Here is a 17395-nt window from a genome sequence, read left to right as displayed (position 1 = left end):
ACCTGGTCGGAGGAACAGAAATTACAATTGATGAAAATGAAGAACTATTAGGTAAGGAGGAAAACTCATCAAATGTTGATTCCGTGTGGTCTAATGACACCCATTCAAGAAGAAGGAGAAGGTGAAGAAGAGGAAGAAGGTACAGTCCAAGCATTTGTTTGGTGTGAAATTGGAAGATCACGGATCAGGGCTAACGACAGTGGGATTCGAACCCATTATCTTAATCAGTTCTCTATTATATGAAGTATGTCTAATAATTTATAGAATAATAATTGAATATGAATTGTGGAGTTATATTCTCACATATAATCACCTTGTATAATACGAGAAAATATATACTGTGTGAGAAAGAAATATCGATTTTCTTATTTAGGTCTATATAAGAGATATGCCGGCCCCGTGGTGTAGGGGTAACGTGCTGCCTCTTACCCGGAGGCCCCGGGTTCGATTCCTGGCCAGGTCAGGGATTTTTACCTGGACCTGAGGTCTGGTTCGAGGTCCACTCAGCCTGCGTGATTAGAATTGAGGAGTTATCTGACGGTGAGATAGCGGCCCCGGTCTAGAAAGCCAAGAATAACGGCCGAGAGGATTCGTCGTGCTGACCGCACGACACCTCGTAATCTGCAGGCCTTCGGGCTGAGCAGCGGTCGTTTGGCAGGCCAAGGCCCTTCAAGGGCTGTAGTTCCATGGGGTTTGGTTTGGTTTGTGTATAAGAGATATCCAGCCTTCGGTACGTAAACCAAAATACGCCAGACAATTAGATTCCTTTCACCATAGAGTGATTCTCCCGCAAGCAGTTGTTTGTGTAATTCCTTCTCTCCGTCGTTAGTCATTATGGTGCTGACTACAGTTTGGATACGGTGCTTCAGTAACTGCACAAAATGAACAATTCATTCGAGTAAACTTCGCCTATGCATAGATTGACTTGCCTCCGCTTATGCAACCCGCCGTACATAACTGTCTAAGCGGTAGCCGACATGACCTACATCACGGCGCACGTGATGATGAAAGGACCATTAATATTAGAACATCACTTTAGATCCTGTTAATTTATCAAAGACATACCGAGTAGAAAGGTGTCCTATGATGTGGTCGACTAAGGTGTATCATATTTTTTGTATTTTGTTTTTCAAATTGAGCCTCTATGGATTGCGTGTTAACAACCAATCTCATTTTCAGTGTCTGTGTCTTGTTCGTCTGTCGGCTTTGACACCCTGCCAGTATCTCTTTTGCCCATCGATCATCGCTTTCTTCTGCTCCTCTGGTAAAGGGCCTCTCCGTCTTCTAGGTTCTGTCTCCACCATAAAACCCTGATAGCTTTTCACCATCCTTCTGAAACAAACCCTGTCATTGATTTCATCCTCCATAATGCCCACCTCCTCAGATCTTTCTCACACTCTTGGAACCATCTCAACTTAGATGCGTTTGGATTTAGAAAATTCCAGATTTTCTTCGTGAGCCGGGTCATTATTCACACGGAAGATGTGGCATAAAACAACAATCTTCTCTTTAAATTGCTGTTGTTATCGGTTACATCTCTCTGTATACTTCTTTATTGGATTTTAGTCGAACCTGCCCGTCAACCAATCTGTTGCCTAAGATCTTCCGAAGTAGCCTGCGTTCTCTTTTAAATAGTTGATTGACTAGTCCTTTTCGATTCATCACAGGGCCTTCTGGTCTAACAACAGCGACGCTCGCTCCAATTTCCGGATGCGGATATTGGTCACTTCTTGTTATAGCCCGTTCTCTTGGGTTACTTCACCAAGGTACTTAAACTTCTTGACTCTTTCAATCTTTCCATGATCTGTTAACATCCATTCTGTACCATCACTGATGTTCTTTGTTCTTGCTAGTGGCTTTACGTCGCACCGACACAGATAGGTCTTATGGCGACGATGGGATAGGAAAGGCCTAGGATTTGGAACGAAGCGACCGTGGCCTTAATTAAGGTACAGCCATAGCATTTTCCTGGTGTGAAAATGGGAAACCACGGAAAACCATCTTCAGGGCTGCCGACAGTGGGATTCGAGTCCACTATCTCCCGATGCAAGCTCACAGCTGCGCGCCTCTAACAGCACGACCAACTTGCCAGGTCACTGATGTTCGTCATGTATTTCGTCTTCTCAAAGGAGATTTGTATCCTACTTTCTCTGGTGCTTTTTAAGAAAGATTATCTTTCTGATTGCTGAACTGATGTTGTTGGCAAATATGGTTAAGTAGTCCACGAAAAGCAGGAATAATTAATAAATAATTATTTAGGAAATATTTCCGTTAACTTTGTCTAGCATGTAACATTTAGGGCGCGCAGAGATTATCTTTAATTTTATTGTAGGGTTTCCTTATTTTCTGCTTGGTCATATCATGTAGGTTTTATAGGCTGTCTACGGACATGGTGCAAATACCTTATGGGAACTATGTAAATTTAAGGACATACGAGTGGGTACCCTCGTTTCCCTTATTCACTTTGCTTTCTGGTGACTAAGTAATATTAAAATTTCTAGCTGAATATGATTAATGAAAACAGGGTATCAAAATACACAACAGTACGTGCAATGAAATGTCGTTAATTTTGCTAGGAAGACCTGGTGAAGCTGTAAGCAGAAATTGAAGATAGCAACCGAGAACGTAGGAAGAAATGCTTATTCATATATGGAGTACCGGAAGACAAAGGGGAAGACAAAATGCTGACAACCTACAAAGTTGTGGAAGTTATTCAGAAAATGATGAAAATTAACTTTAGTGAAGTTGATATTGACGATGTGGAAAGGATAGGTAAAAAACGGGGTGACAGGCCGATAAAACTGAAGTTGTTTTCCACCTTGATGGCGGAAGTAGTGATAAGAGGCGCAGATAATATACATAGCACAAAAATTTGGATTAAAAGAGACATGGGAAGATAAGGGGTAAAGAATATAATCACTTTGAAAAAACATTTAGTCAGGGCTAAAATACAAGGGTTAAGATCCTATATTAAGGGTCAACAACTAGTAGTATCCAATGGACAATGGACTAGAGTGTGGACACCAAAGAAATTACAGGAAATGGAAGAGAATAGGGAGGACGAACAGATAGTTGGGAAGAGTGTGGAAGAAAGGCAAGCCAGAGACAGTAAAGTGGGTGATGACGGACCTGGAGATAAAGAAAGAACCAAAGAAAATAAGACACTGGACCTAAGCTCACTGCAAGAAAAGATTAACCTGAAAGATGCTATTTTCAAATCGATCGAAGAAGGAGCCAGAGAGGTAACAGCTGAGATGAGGAGGGAAATAAGGAAGGAAACTAGGGAGACCAGGGCTGCTATTAAGGAGCTGGTGAGGACGGAAATGCAAGATGTGACAAGAGCACACAAACGGAGTGAAAATACGGCTGGGAGGCAGGAAGAAGAAGCAAGAGGTGCCCTAGCGAAAGGGAGAAGTTTGAGCCTAAGGGAGATATGGGGTAAGAACAAATTGGACGAAGGCATAGTGACAAGAAGCAAAAAAGGCAATCTGCAGTAGAAAGTAAATTGGTGTATACATGAGAATAGCGGAGTTTGTGTGGTATTCGTTAACTATGACAAGAGTGATTTAATAGTTAAATTCGCAGGAGGTAAAGTGTGCAGTGAAGAGGAACAGAGTGATTATAAATTGGATAGGTGTTAAGGATAAAGTTAATAGGTGGTGCTGGTTGGTATATAAGCTGAGGGTCCAAGTTAATGGTGAGTGAAGACGCTTTCAGTTAATGTGATAAGTAGTCTGGATTCTAAAGATAATGAATATAGTGAGATAACAGAGTCAAATAGTGGCCAACAGTAAAGAAACGTAAGGTGAAAAATTGCACACCGGCACAACAGTGGAGGAAATACGAAGCCAGGTTTGCAACTCAAGTAGAAAGCCAGTGAGGTCAGTGTTCAAGGAAGAATATGCTGAGTGCGAACCCGGCCGGAAGTGATATACTCTTTGTTTAAAGCGCAGATGCAAATCTAACACTACATCGTACCCTACATAGCAATATGTTACCAGTTTAGCTTTTCATTGTCATACTGTCATACTGTTTTATACCAGGGACAACAGACCCTTCTGCCTCGTTGCTATTTGATTATTATTATTTACATGGGTTAGATATGTTTATTTTGCAGGGATTATTATATGTGTATGTTAGATTAAGCTGCCTAGGTTGGGAATTATTATTTTTCTCCTTAATAGATCAATAAGGCTTCAATGCTGTAGATCGGAGGAAAATAAAGGCATTTCATTTCATTTCATTTCATTTCATTTACTAGGAATGAATTTCGTCAGCCGGTAGTAGTGACTGGGAGTCAGTGGACTTCAGAACACGCGGTATAAAATATAATTGCCTTCTTGTCGTACTGAGAAAAGTGCGGAAAACGACACTTTGCAGTACTGCAATTTCTTTCCACAATGTTTTATTACAAATCGTCTCTGACTAGTTGAACTCTGCTTCGCAGTAATGTAAACACTATTAGGGAGATCATGAATCACGGAACACCAAACTTAACTCTATTGAATTGTTTCACCGCCTCATTACATCACTGTGGTTCCGTACCAATTTACACAAAATAATGGCGTCTTTGAATTCCCAGCTGAAGTAATCTGCCACCACCACATTTCTGACTAATGTATAGATCAATTAATTTCCAACAGATAAATATCGCATATATTATAAAGTTCTTAACGCATTCTTCTTCTTAACCTGTTTACCCTACAGGGTTGGTTTTTACCTCTAACTCAGCGAGGGATACAACTAGGGAGGAGTACCAGTACCTCACCCAGACGGCTTCACCTACTATGCTGAACAGGGGCCTTGTGGGGGATGGGAATATTGGTAGGGATAGACAAGGAAGAAGGAAGGAAGCGGCCGTGGCCTTAAGCTAGGTACCATCCCGGCATTTGCCTGGAGGAGAAGTGGGAAACCACGGAAAGCTACTTCCAGGATGGCTGAGGTGGGAATCGTACCCACCTCTACTCAGTTGACCTCCCGATGCTGAGTGGACCCCGTTACGGCCCTCGTCCCACTTTTCAAATTTCGTGGCAGAGCCAGGAATCGAACCCCGGCCTCCGGAGGTGGCAGTTGATCACGCTAACCACTACACCACAGAGGCGGACTCTTACCGTATTACCTTCAGTAATCCAGGATGAGAGGGCCATGTTTACGACTCTGGTAGTTTAGTGGACTGTTAACTTCACATAACATTAATTTTTATGTTTAAATATCTGCCCCCGTAGTGTAACTGTTAGTGTTATTAGCTGCCGACCTCGGGGGCCCGAGTTTGATTCCCGGTACTGCCGGAATTTTAAGAATGGCAGGAGGGCTGGTATGTGGTTGGAATGGCACATACAGCTCATCTCCATTGGGGATGTGCCTGAAAGTAGTTGCACCACCTCGGGATGAGGACACGAATTAAGTTTTGTTTGGCTCCATGGCTAAATGGTTAGCGTGCTGGCCTTTGGTCCAGAGGGTCCGGGTTCGATTTCCGGCCTGGTCGGGGATTTTAACCTTCATGTCTGAGAAATTGAAGACGTTAATTCCAGGTAGATCTCTAGCCTAAACATGAAATGAAAACCTACAACCTGTTTTCCAGTCAGTACCGGGTCAGGAATGGAATGAATGAAGCCCCCATCTTGCGGCGAGGATAGGAATTGTGCCGACTGCCGAGGCATGTTGCACTCCTCTTGGGCAATGATTAATGACTGGTAGATGAAATGACACGATATTGGAGAGTGTTGCTGGAATGAAAGATGACAGCGAAAATCGGAGTATCCGGAGAGAAACCTCTCCCGCCACCGCTTTCCCCAGCACAAATTTCACATGGAGTGACCGGGATATGAACCACGGAACCCAGCGGTGAGAGATCGACGCGCTACCGCCTGAGCCACGGAGGCTTTCCTAGCCCAAACATATCCATGTTATTGGAATGCATTCTGGCTTACTTTGAAAAGCTGGCTATTATCATGATCAAAACTACGTCAGATACTAGGAGATTATGCATATTGTTCTGTTCTTGCATCCAGTACATTCTTTTCTTATCAGAGTAGCTACTTACCTCACAAAATATTTTCGGTGCAACTTCTTGGGAGAAACTTCCAATAATTATTCTCGTATCGAGATCCTGCAAGAAAGCAAAAGTAAAAAATATTTACACAAATAGACAATCAAAAGCAGTAAGAATTTATGGTAGAATGAGTTCTTGATTCAATGTAGTTGTAGGAGGTAGTTAAGGCTGTAATCCTTCACCTTTGTTGTTCATAGTTTATATGGATCATTTAATGAATGCTACGAAATGCCAACGAGAGATTAAGTTGAGTGAAATTATAGTAAGCAATTTGGCCTATGCTGACGACTTGGTATTAATGTCAGATTGTACTGAAGTATGCAGTCTAATACCTTGGAATTTGAAGAGACGTGAAGCGAATATGATATGAATATTTGCATTTCCAAGGCTAAAGCGATGTCATTGGGACTAAATGCCATGTGGGAAACACAAACCTGGAATAAGCAGTGTATACGACGATTCTCAACTTTAATATTTTCCCGGCAAGAGAGATCGTTGACGCATTCCCTGCACCACGTTTGGTCGAGGACAGCAAGAAATGGGGACAAGTAAGCAATAGCCTCCTCGGAGAACACGATCCTCATAATCGAGGGAATGATAAAAGAATTTGAATTTGAATTGAATTTATTGATAATTTACATGCCACTTAGTCTGAAAAGCCCCTTTATGCAGCGTCTTCTATAATAATGTGCAGGTTTATGAATACACTAACTAAATTTTTATAATCAACTTAAACTTAAAAAAATTAAAATACGGATGCCAAATTCAGTAAAATTAAAATACACGTTATATAGTAAGTAAGAAAATGAAACATTAAGTCTATTTATTATTTTAGACTACAAGAATCTAAAGCAAAAGCAGATAGTAAAACAATTATCTAAGAATCATATCTATTTCTGATTATTAGACACAAGAATACCTAATCTCAGCCCCTTGCGTACTCCTCCAGGAAGATAGATGTTAAGGACTGCTTTAGTTGAGTACAGTTAATGTTATTTTCGAAGCTGTGAAGATTAAAGACGTTAAATATAGGCAGTGTGAGAGAGGGAGGGAGAGTATTCTATATTAGAGCGTGTGATTTTTCAGACGCATTGTTGTAAAACTGGACCGCCTTGAATAGAACTTCAGACAACAGCATACTCTACATGAAGCCATATTTGTTAACAGTTCCCCCGAAATGATAGCAAATTATAGCTCTAATCCTTCGGGAGATGTTATGGGTGGCGAAGATTAAGTGTTTATTTGAGAGTTTCCTGCAAAAATAGGCGCTATTTTGTACTATTGTACTTTATTCTTTCATACTTTCCAGAATCTTTACAACGAAGAATCGGGTGGTGGTTGATAGTTAGCAAAATCCCTTGACAGCTCTGTTGCAGTCTTCGCGTTTCTGCAGATCCATTTTCAATTGAATGACTGTTCGGAAGACGTATAAACCACGTTACAGGACCGTGTTCACATCCTATGCTCGAACATACGCTGCCAAAGGTTTACCAGGAAGTGAACTTATCTTGTATGTAGTTACAAGTCCAATTCTCTCAGTGATGAAGAAAACTGATAAACACTGAAATAAGTGAAGGTTAGGGTTCTGCAATTATAAAGTATTTTTGTTCTCGCACCTTGCGTTTTCACTCAAGATATTCGTATATAATTTTTTTAGGGTGTATTTCAACCCAAAGCTGCCAAATAAGAACATATCATTCATTAAAACTCGATTTATGTTTAGTTTTGATTTATGTCATGAAACGCGATAAACGCGCAGCACTGTGCGGTAACGCATTCATGGGAGTTACGGTCGTATAGATTAACTCCACCCTGTTTATTGTATTTTATTTTAGATAGGTTCCAACGTTAGGTAAAGATATGACTTTTACTAACAATACATACAAAAAAATCCATGGGAAAGAAAACAGTGAGCCGAGAGTTGTTACTTTCGGAGAATGTTCCACCGAACTGATATTAGTTTACTGGAACCCCTGACAGGAAATATATAATAATAAATGACATCAGAATCAACAATATTATGCGGAAACTCATTTATTTTCTGAAAAGTATTGAGCCTATGCGGATGTTTCTAACCACCGGGTAGGCAGAGGACTATCCTCGGTGCGGCGTGGAAAAGCGCCACTGATTGGTTTTAACTACATAATAATAAATAAAATGATGAGGGACAACAACTACATGTGATATAGTCTGAAAATTTCGTATTGAGAACAATTAAATATAGAAAATTGATTCTCATGATAACATACGCACATGGTGCCTTACATTATTGGGAGGAGTTCTGACGCCAGGAGGGAAGATGTAACTGAAAGTGTCTTATATATTACATGATAGGAACTGGGTTCAATTTGTTACATTATCGAGAATTAAACACAGGTCAGCTGTGTGGCGTAAAGTATGACAGCAACAGGATAATACTACTCATTACATCTATACCGACAAAGAAATCAGGGATGCTTTTCGTGGTATGTTAAGACCGATGGTGTAATCGGATTGGCAGATAAAAGTTTTCTTTTCGAGAAAATGAGCTTACTTTGTTAAATCCGCGTGCGGGATTGAAAGTGACGAAATCGCCGTATTTGCTATGCCAGAGCACAAACCGCTGTCGCGAGAAGGGGAGGGAGGAGAAGAGGGGTGTATGCGTATGCACAAGTTTCCTCGTTCGACTCGCGCAGGATCATCCTTGTCTCTTACAGGCGATATCCACAGTTCGTTTGTTAAAGAGCCATAACTGCACGGACAGTACAAGATGTGGTGGTGGTGATTATTGTTTTAAGAGGAAGTACAACTAGGCAACCATCCTCTATATAACACTAATCAGAGAGAAAAATGGAAGGGGTCCGACACTTCGAAAAATGAAGGTATCGGCCAAAGGAAGACGAGGGCTGCGAAGGGCGTGAAAATGAAAGAACAAGAGTTGACGAAGGGAGGTCGGACAGGATAGATGAAAGTGAGAAGCCTGGCACAAGTAAGTGGAAGCAATGCTAGGACTCAGCTGAGGGCCCCGTTGTTGCCAACCCACGCTCCAAAGTTCAGAGCCCTTGGGGCCCCTTTTAGTCGCCTCTTACGACAGGCAGGGGATACCGTGGGTGTTATTCTACTACCCCCACCCACAGGGGGAGGACAGTACAAGAACACATTGTAATTATTAAGACACACTTGTCAGTCAAGGAATGCACCAGATTGTTTCTGCTCTCGTCTGTTGGTCGCACTAACATTCTTAATTATTTAACATGCTCGAAGATTCAACGATGTCGCCCCACGATTGCGTATTCATTCATTCGCAACATTGTAAATGGAACGAACGAAGGAAACAATACGCCCAATGGTTTGGTTACAGTAATGTTCGATATGCCTCCTCCCACTTCGATGTACAGTGTAGTAGTGACGTTTGGTCTCTCTTCAAAATGTGTAGCGTGTCGCGCTTTATCTCTGCCTCCCAGTTCCCACCTCCCCACTGGCGCCTCTTTCTGTGGCATAGCAAATACGGCAAGATCGTAAATTTGAACCGCGCGCCGGAAAATAACATCATTTTCTCGAAAATAAACATTTTCTACGCCAATCAGAGCATCCCTGATTTCTTTGTCGGTATGGTTATGTTAGAGCCCGGATTTGTATGCATTAATAGGTTAGAATGCAAATTTACTCAAGCGAGTAGCGAATATAGTCTACCTTCACAACGATTAAGCTATCAGGTTTGCATACATATTAGGGGTACGGCCCATCACAACCCCTATAATTTATGTTACTCTTGCTACATTGTCGAAGAGCGGGTGGCCGACATTCCCTGCTAACCAAATTAGTTTGCAATAAAACCTGTCACTGCATAAAAATCCGGGCTCTAGTTATAACAACGGATACATTTTTTTCGGATGTTAGTGAAATATTGCTTACGTTGTCTCCCATTGTATTATACTTTTTTCTGTTCGTGCAAAAATACAAACTACTCTTAGATTACAGCAAAGGAGAATTAACTCTTGTTCTTAGTTCGTAATTATGTTTCAAAAGACGAGGTGAAATGTTTCCAGGGAAGCTGAATCTTAAAGGGGAACATTCTATGCTTGCCAGTACAGTTTACAGTTGGTGCGAACTTTGGCTTACCCGCAACATTCGAAGTTGATCCTTGAAGTCTGACTCGGCAAATGTAATTGTCGCTGTGCAAGTGATGTTGGCTTGCTCCAGCTCCGTGACGAGATCATTCACTGCCTGTGGACATATATCACAAAGATAATTACAATGGAATTTTAGCAATATTCTATGTATTACTAAACCGGCTAATAAACGAACCAAAACCCTCTATGTTTCACGAAGAGTTTTCAACTTTTAGGACGTTCTTTTCTGAAAATGTTCGAACAAAAAAGTCTGAAAAACTTGAAACCTAGTCTTAATGTTTACAGAGTTCAATCTTGATGGAAGTTGGTCACAGACTATTTTTATTCTGATTTTTTTTTACAATTTGTTTTACGTCACACCGACACAGATATGTCTTATGGTGACGGTGAGTTGGGAAAGGCCTAGAAATGGAAAGATAGAGGCCATGGCTTTAATTAAGGTATAGCCCCAGCATTTTCCTGGTGTGAAAATGGGAAACCACGGGTTAGAACCCACTATCTCCCGGATGCAAGCTCACAGCTGCGCGCCCCTAACCGCGCGGCCAACTCGCCCGGTATTCTGAAAATTAAAAGGATAGCTAGAGTAGAGGATGGCAGTTTTATAAATAATACTTCTTTAACTCACTTACGATCCTGATATAGACAATTTAATCAATACTTGATTACAAAATCAACGGATATTTACCAAGGACCTCGTTACAAATCACGTCAATTATAAACCGCCCGTAGTTTGGCGAGAGAGAGAGAAAACACATTCTTGATTAATACTTGGGAAACCACAGAGATTCAGCCTATTTATTAATCTAGGAAGACGATATACGTATTAAAATACATTTCATTAATTTAATTGGAATTTAAGGAATGTTGAAATATTAATTATTTTCGGACAGCTACCCGCTGATGGATTCTATTTATTCAAATTTAAATTACACACATCATTTTGTACAATTTATAGGGAATATATATAAAACCCAACTTCCTATCTTGCAGAATATTAGTAGGGAGGTGAAACCGTTTGAAAATATTCACAGAGAAATTTGTGATTGTTCCGCGGGCACCAAAGGGCATACCATTAACTTCCCAGTTAATTTTATTCTTGAGTCCCAAGTCACGAAGGAAGGCTCATAGTGCCTTTTCTTTTCTGTATCAACCTCTTTGGACTGCTTTTCATCTCTCAAATCTAACTGTTAGATCGATAATGACGCCTTTGTTGGACAGTATCTTCTGCCTGTCGTAAGAAGCGTCTGAAAGGGGTGACTCTCAACGGGACTTCAACTTGGGGATGGACGTTATCATCGCCGTAATCATCATCATCATCATCATCATGATCATCATAACTATCATAATCCTAGGTGAGTCCGACACTGATGGTATTAGGATTACAAGACATAGGAAGCTACTCCGGCCTTCGCAGCCTTCTCTTTCCTTCGAAAGGTTGTCTTAATACTGCTTCTCTTCAAACTAAAATTAATTAATTGATTAATCACTACTACTACTACTAATAATAGTTTATTGGTTTTAAGTCCCACTAACTATTTGACCGATTTTGAAACTCCAAGGTGCCCGAATTTTGTCCCAGAGAAGTTATTTCACTTGCCGATAAATTTACCGACACGAAGTTGGCGTGTACGAGCTGGGATGGAACACACTCATTTAGACTATCAACAGTTCAATTTCTGCATCGAAAAAAAACGCATTCTAAGAGTTAACGAAACATTTTGAAATTTGAATACATTATTTAAACATTTTCGCCGTTTGGTATTCTTGGCCATAACCTTATTGACCTCACATGCCATTTTTTCTAAGCAGTCTACAGCTGCCTTTGATTATCAGCTCCACAATTATGTGTTTAAACCAAACTCGCGATTCTCAGCTTCTCTTAAGGGCACTTAAAGTCGAAGAGACGAAAAACGAATACTACTTCTAAAATAATAACAATTTAAAAAGCCGAGCGAACTGGCCGTGCCGTTGGGATTGCGTACCTGTGAACTTGCACTGGAGAGATGGTGGATACGAATCCCATTGTCGGCAGTCATGAAGATGATTTTCCGTGGTTTCCCTTTATACGCCATGCCTTAGCTGGGAAGACCAATTGTTTACACTGAGCTGTGTCTTCTGGTGTAGGCTAGAACAAATTTGTTACCTTCATTTATCTGTCTTATTCTCATCATTGGCTTTGACTACTCGAAAGTGACTGAGATATGAGCCATGCTAGTAATGCCATTCCTTATTTAGACAGTCCCCTTGTAACGTTCCAGACGTTACAGTGTAATTATATTAATTTTATTATGTGTAATTAATTCAGAAATTGAACGTCATGATATTTATTTTGGTATGTAATTGTATTATAATTCATGTTTAATCATTTGCTCACTATCATTTCATTACTTTGTAACTACGACTTGTAAACGATGGCTGAATATTCTAATATTCACTTAGATTCTTGCGACATTTGTTTAAAATTAATTTGCAGTAGATTTCCGCTATCTTGCCACATCACCGAGGAGGGAGAAAGGACAAATTTAGACACCAAGTTCTGGGAAAAGCGAGCACGTGTTCACGCGTCCCAACGTAAGCTACCGTATTTCGACCAGAATTATTCAAACTGATCAACGCCTATATTTTGAAAGGAGCGTCATGTTGCCATGGATAATGAGTGAATGGACCAATAGAAGAACAGTTAATATCAGAGTTAAGATCCGTCAACTCTAATATCTGGAGTGGGGAGAGACATGTCATCTGATTGGACCACGTGTAGCGACCTGTAATTAGCGCCAGTGAAGGTTATAAAAGGGCGTGCTGGAGCTCTTGGCTTCATCTCTCTTGATCTCTTCTACCAGATCTCTTGCATCTTGGAACTTGGATCTTCTACGTGACCTGCTACTTGATCTTCTTCGTTTGATTCTGCATTAGTATTCTACAGTAATTACTTCATTACCACGACGTGGTACTTAGAAATTCTGAATGAGGGGTGTATAGCCACTCTCATGAGGAAGTACGTACAGCTCGGCTACAAGACCGGTTTGAACCAGTCTAAGTCAATAGGTAGTATTAATCTAGATAGAAATGAAACTACAGAGAACATTTTCAGTAAAGTTGGAAGGATTCTTAATTGAGTATCCTCTCCAAATAACCCAAGGTGGTTCTTCTAACTATGACTTAGGGCTTATCTCCAATATATGGGATAAAGCATAATAGGGAGTGTTAGTTTTGAAGTCATCTTCCAATTAGTGGTGGGTGCAATTTGCAAGGCAGGAATGGTACTTAGCTGCAGATGAAGAGATCTCAGAGACGACCGATGATGTTCCAGCTACAAGGATGGAAGCTTCCCAAGGACCAGCAGAACAAGACTAAATGGTGAGCAAACGAGTTAAAGATATTGCAAGTTTTCGCGAAGTAGAGTCATTCAATTTTTTGTTAAATTCTTTTTTTATTTTAAATTCAGTTCTCGTTAAACCGTCGTCATTTATATTAAATATAATAAATAGTATTTTTCTAGTTCACTTTAATCAATCTGCCTTAATTAGCCTTTTTGATTTTTAATTCTCCTGCTTAATGATTAGTGTACTATCACCCCACCCCTGTGATAAGAGTCCGTCCAAGCTTGATTATAAATTTTTATCTTTAAGTCCTCAACTTAAAGATTGGCGCCCTTAGCTTGAATGGTTGCATTTCTCATTTGATGATGTTCTCCGAGCGGGGAAGTCACATAAATGGCGCCCAACGTGGGGCGAGAAAATCATTAAGTACGGAGCAGTTAATGACAGTAACGATATCAGAATTCGTATTATGGGCAAAATTTGGATATCCACGTTGCATTAGGAGTGTTTGATTGTGGGAAGGGTCATGGCTGATCAGACGAAAGAGGAGAGGATGTTGCGCAGTGGACGGGCGATAAAAGGCAATGATGTATTGAGTTCAGAGGAAGAGTTGTGTAGTCTAGTAGAGGAAATTGAAGATAGAAGTGTAAGTAGTATGGAGAGTGAAGGCAAGCAGAAAGAAGTCAGTATGGAGTCAGATGATAGTAGGATGGGGGGCGAAGCGGAAGTAAACACTAACAATGAAAGTAATAATAATGATCAGTTAATGGGAATGATGCAGTTAATGTTAAGTAAGATAGAGGACAGTAAAACTGAAATAAAAAGTGAATTGGAACAAATTAAAACAGATGTAGAACAAACTAAAGCTGAGCTTAAAGGTGAATTAGAACAAACTAAAGCTGAGCTTAAAGGTGAATTAGAACAAACTAACACTAAAATTGAGAATATTAAATATGAACTTAAAGAACAGTTAGAGCAAACTAAAGCTGAATTAAGCAGGGAGATGAGGGAAAATAAGGAGGAAGCGAATCGGAGAATGGACGAACACAGTAGGCAGTTACGAGATCTGGTGGTAAAAAATGAACATTTTAATAAGCGATTAGAGGACCAGAAAAGTGAATATGAACGGCGAGGGAAAGAGGTAGAAGAAAAGTTTGCGGGGCAGAGAAGTGAATTCCTGGAATTAATGGGGAAGGAAAACAACTCTACTAGGGAGGAAGTAATGAGGCAGGTCACTAGTATTGATAAGAGAGTTGAGACTCAAGGAGGGGAAATACGGATATTTAAAGACCACGTCCAACAAGAGATTGACACTGTAAAGCTTAGAATAGAAGATGAGACCCGGGCAAGTGAAGAAAGGTTTGCGATAGCTGAAGAGAATAAGATTGAAATTAGGACATTGAAAGAGAAGCAGGTTAATTTTGAGAGAGAAATTGATAGGAGAGACAGAGATGTAGAATGCCGGATGGAGAAAGCAGAAAATCAGTTAAAACAGGTGGCAAAGGATAAACAGGTTTTCACGGGAAGGCAATGTCTAGGAAATAGCTACATTAGGGAAATAGAACTACCTAAATTTAATGGGAAACAAACGAACCCGCTAGATTTCCTTAAGATGATAGAAAAACGATTTGAAAAGCGTCTAGAGGAAGGGTCTATGGACTGGGAAGACGTTATGGAAAATATTGACCATGCTTTTGTAGGAGAAACTCGGTCTTGGTTCATGGTATATAGGCAGACGATGACGAACCTGAAAGAATTCAGAAATAAGTTTAGAGAGAAATTCTGGAATGAAGCGATACAAGCTCGGGAGAGAGAAAGGGTGGTATTTGGGAGGTACAAACAGCATGAAGGAGTCACTATGACCGAGTACTTCCTGGCACATGTCATGATTTGTCAGAACTTAGATGGTATAAACGAGGGGTCTGATGTAGTAAGACTACTTTTAAGACATTTTCCGGACAGGGTGAGAGAAGCGGCCTGTATGCAAAAAGTTGGTACTATTCAGGAGATGGAGAACCTACTAGGCAGTTTTGATGCGTTAGGTAACCTTAGGAGTAGAACGGAGAATATTCAGAACTTTAGTCATCACAACGGAATGAGACATAACGGTAGAACACAGAATCACGAAGCTCGCAATCAGTTCAGACCTCAGCAGAACAGCAGGAGCGGAGCACAGAAATATAGGACAGGAAATTCCCAACGGAGGCCAGAGCAATGTACTAATGAGTCCAACGTCAATACACAAAGGGAACCTTTAAACTAACTAGAGGCTGTAATGTTAGGTCAGAATTCCAGCCTAGTACGAAGGTAGCGAAGTGTCCTGCCATGAAAGTGTTACCATATGACCTCGATGTTAGAGACGATTTGTTGTATGAACCCGAGCAGAATAATGGAGATTCAAGTAATAAAGTAGTCAATCCCGTTGTTAAATTGAAAGTCTGGGGGGCGTGGGTTAAAGTTTTGATTGATTCTGGTAGCCAAATATCATGTATTAGTTCTCAGTGGTATGAGTCATTAGTGAAACAGGGTATTCAGTTGGAGGAAATGCCTGTTAAGTCTACTTTTATCATTACGGCTGTTGGTAAGAAGTCTAAGCAAATTTGTAAACAAGTAGCTGTCCCGATCTGCATTAATAATTCTATTAGCGTTCAGATATGTTTGGTAATTCCGCATTTGATATTTGATCTTATCTTGGGATCTGACTGGTTAACGTTAAAATTGGCTCAGTTAAATTACAATGATCTAGTGCTAAATTTGAGGTGGAATAATGAGGATATCAAGGTCAAGTTTGAGGAGGAAATTCAGAGGAAAACGGAAGTTAGTACAGTGTGGAGAATGAGAGAGGTTTCTAAAGTAAATGAAGAGGCTAGTGAGGGCCTGAAGTTGTGTCAGTTGTGGATTAATGAGGATAAAATATGTGGCTTGAAAGAAGCCGTAAGTAGAAGTGAAGTAAATGAAATCCAGAAGGACAAGTTATATGAAGTGTTATGTGAACACGTGGAGATTTTCTCCGAGAAACCTGGTGTTACCCATCTGTATGAACATTCTTTTTCTGTGCTGGATAAGAGTCCATTCAGCGGACCGCGGTATCCGATACCACACAAATATGCAAAAGCTGTAGAGGATCAAATTCAAGCTATGTTAGCAGACGATGTGATTGAATTATCAAACAGTCAATATGTTAATCCCTTTATTGTCGTGCCTAAGTCTGATGGATCAATACGTTTGTGTATTGATGGCAGGGAGATGAACCGACGTATTGGTGCTGATCAGTTGAGATCACAAACCATTGAAGAGTTGATACAGAATTTTCAGGGTAAGAGTTGGTTTTCTACGTTAGATCTTAGGAGTAGTTTTTGGCAGATACCTTTAAGATCAGAAGACATGCCTCTTACTGCTTTCAGCTATAAGCATAGTTTGTACCAATTTAGGCGTGTTCCTTTTGGGACCCGTACGAGTTCGGCAGCTCTTATTCGCGCACTTAGTATTGCCTTGGGAGATGATACTGGAGATTATGCTACTATTTATATCGATGATTTGGTTATAGGATCTAGTACCTTTGAAGAGCACTTGGACCACTTGGAGAGGATTTTTTCTAAATTAGAGTATGCTGGTTTTACTCTGAAACTTGACAAATGTGTTTTCAGTAGACGAGAGGTGACTTTTTTGGGGCACCGTGTATCGGCAATGGGAGTGACGCCTGAGAGCACAAGAATTTAAAAAATATTGAATACTACGACACCTAGAAATATTAAGGAGCTCAGATCGTATATTGGTGTATGTAATTTTTTCAGACGATTTGTAGTGAGATTTGGTAACTTACTAGAGCCATTTAGAGAACTATTGAAAGCTGGCAGTAAGTGGGAATGGACACAAGATCATGATAGAGCTTTCCTAAAATTAAAAGAAGG

General features: G+C 40.4%; 1 protein-coding gene across 1 annotated transcript in view; it reads right to left on the bottom strand.

Annotated features, from left to right (window-relative positions):
• Positions 1–17395, bottom strand: part of GABA-B-R3 (gamma-aminobutyric acid type B receptor subunit 3) — a 104153-nt gene that overhangs the window by 55182 nt on the left and 31576 nt on the right. Inside the window, exons 4-5 of the mRNA XM_068229161.1 lie at positions 10154–10258; positions 6044–6109 (exon numbers count right to left, since the gene is read on the bottom strand). Of these exons, the coding sequence (XP_068085262.1) occupies positions 6044–6109; positions 10154–10258 (171 nt within the window). The remainder of the gene's footprint in view (positions 1–6043; positions 6110–10153; positions 10259–17395) is intronic.

Source organism: Anabrus simplex, chromosome 9, assembly GCF_040414725.1.
Source record: "Anabrus simplex isolate iqAnaSimp1 chromosome 9, ASM4041472v1, whole genome shotgun sequence".
Lineage (NCBI taxonomy): Eukaryota > Metazoa > Arthropoda > Insecta > Orthoptera > Tettigoniidae > Anabrus > Anabrus simplex.
The sequence above is the reverse complement of the archived record's forward strand: the minus strand, read 5'-3'. Positions and strand labels throughout refer to the sequence as shown.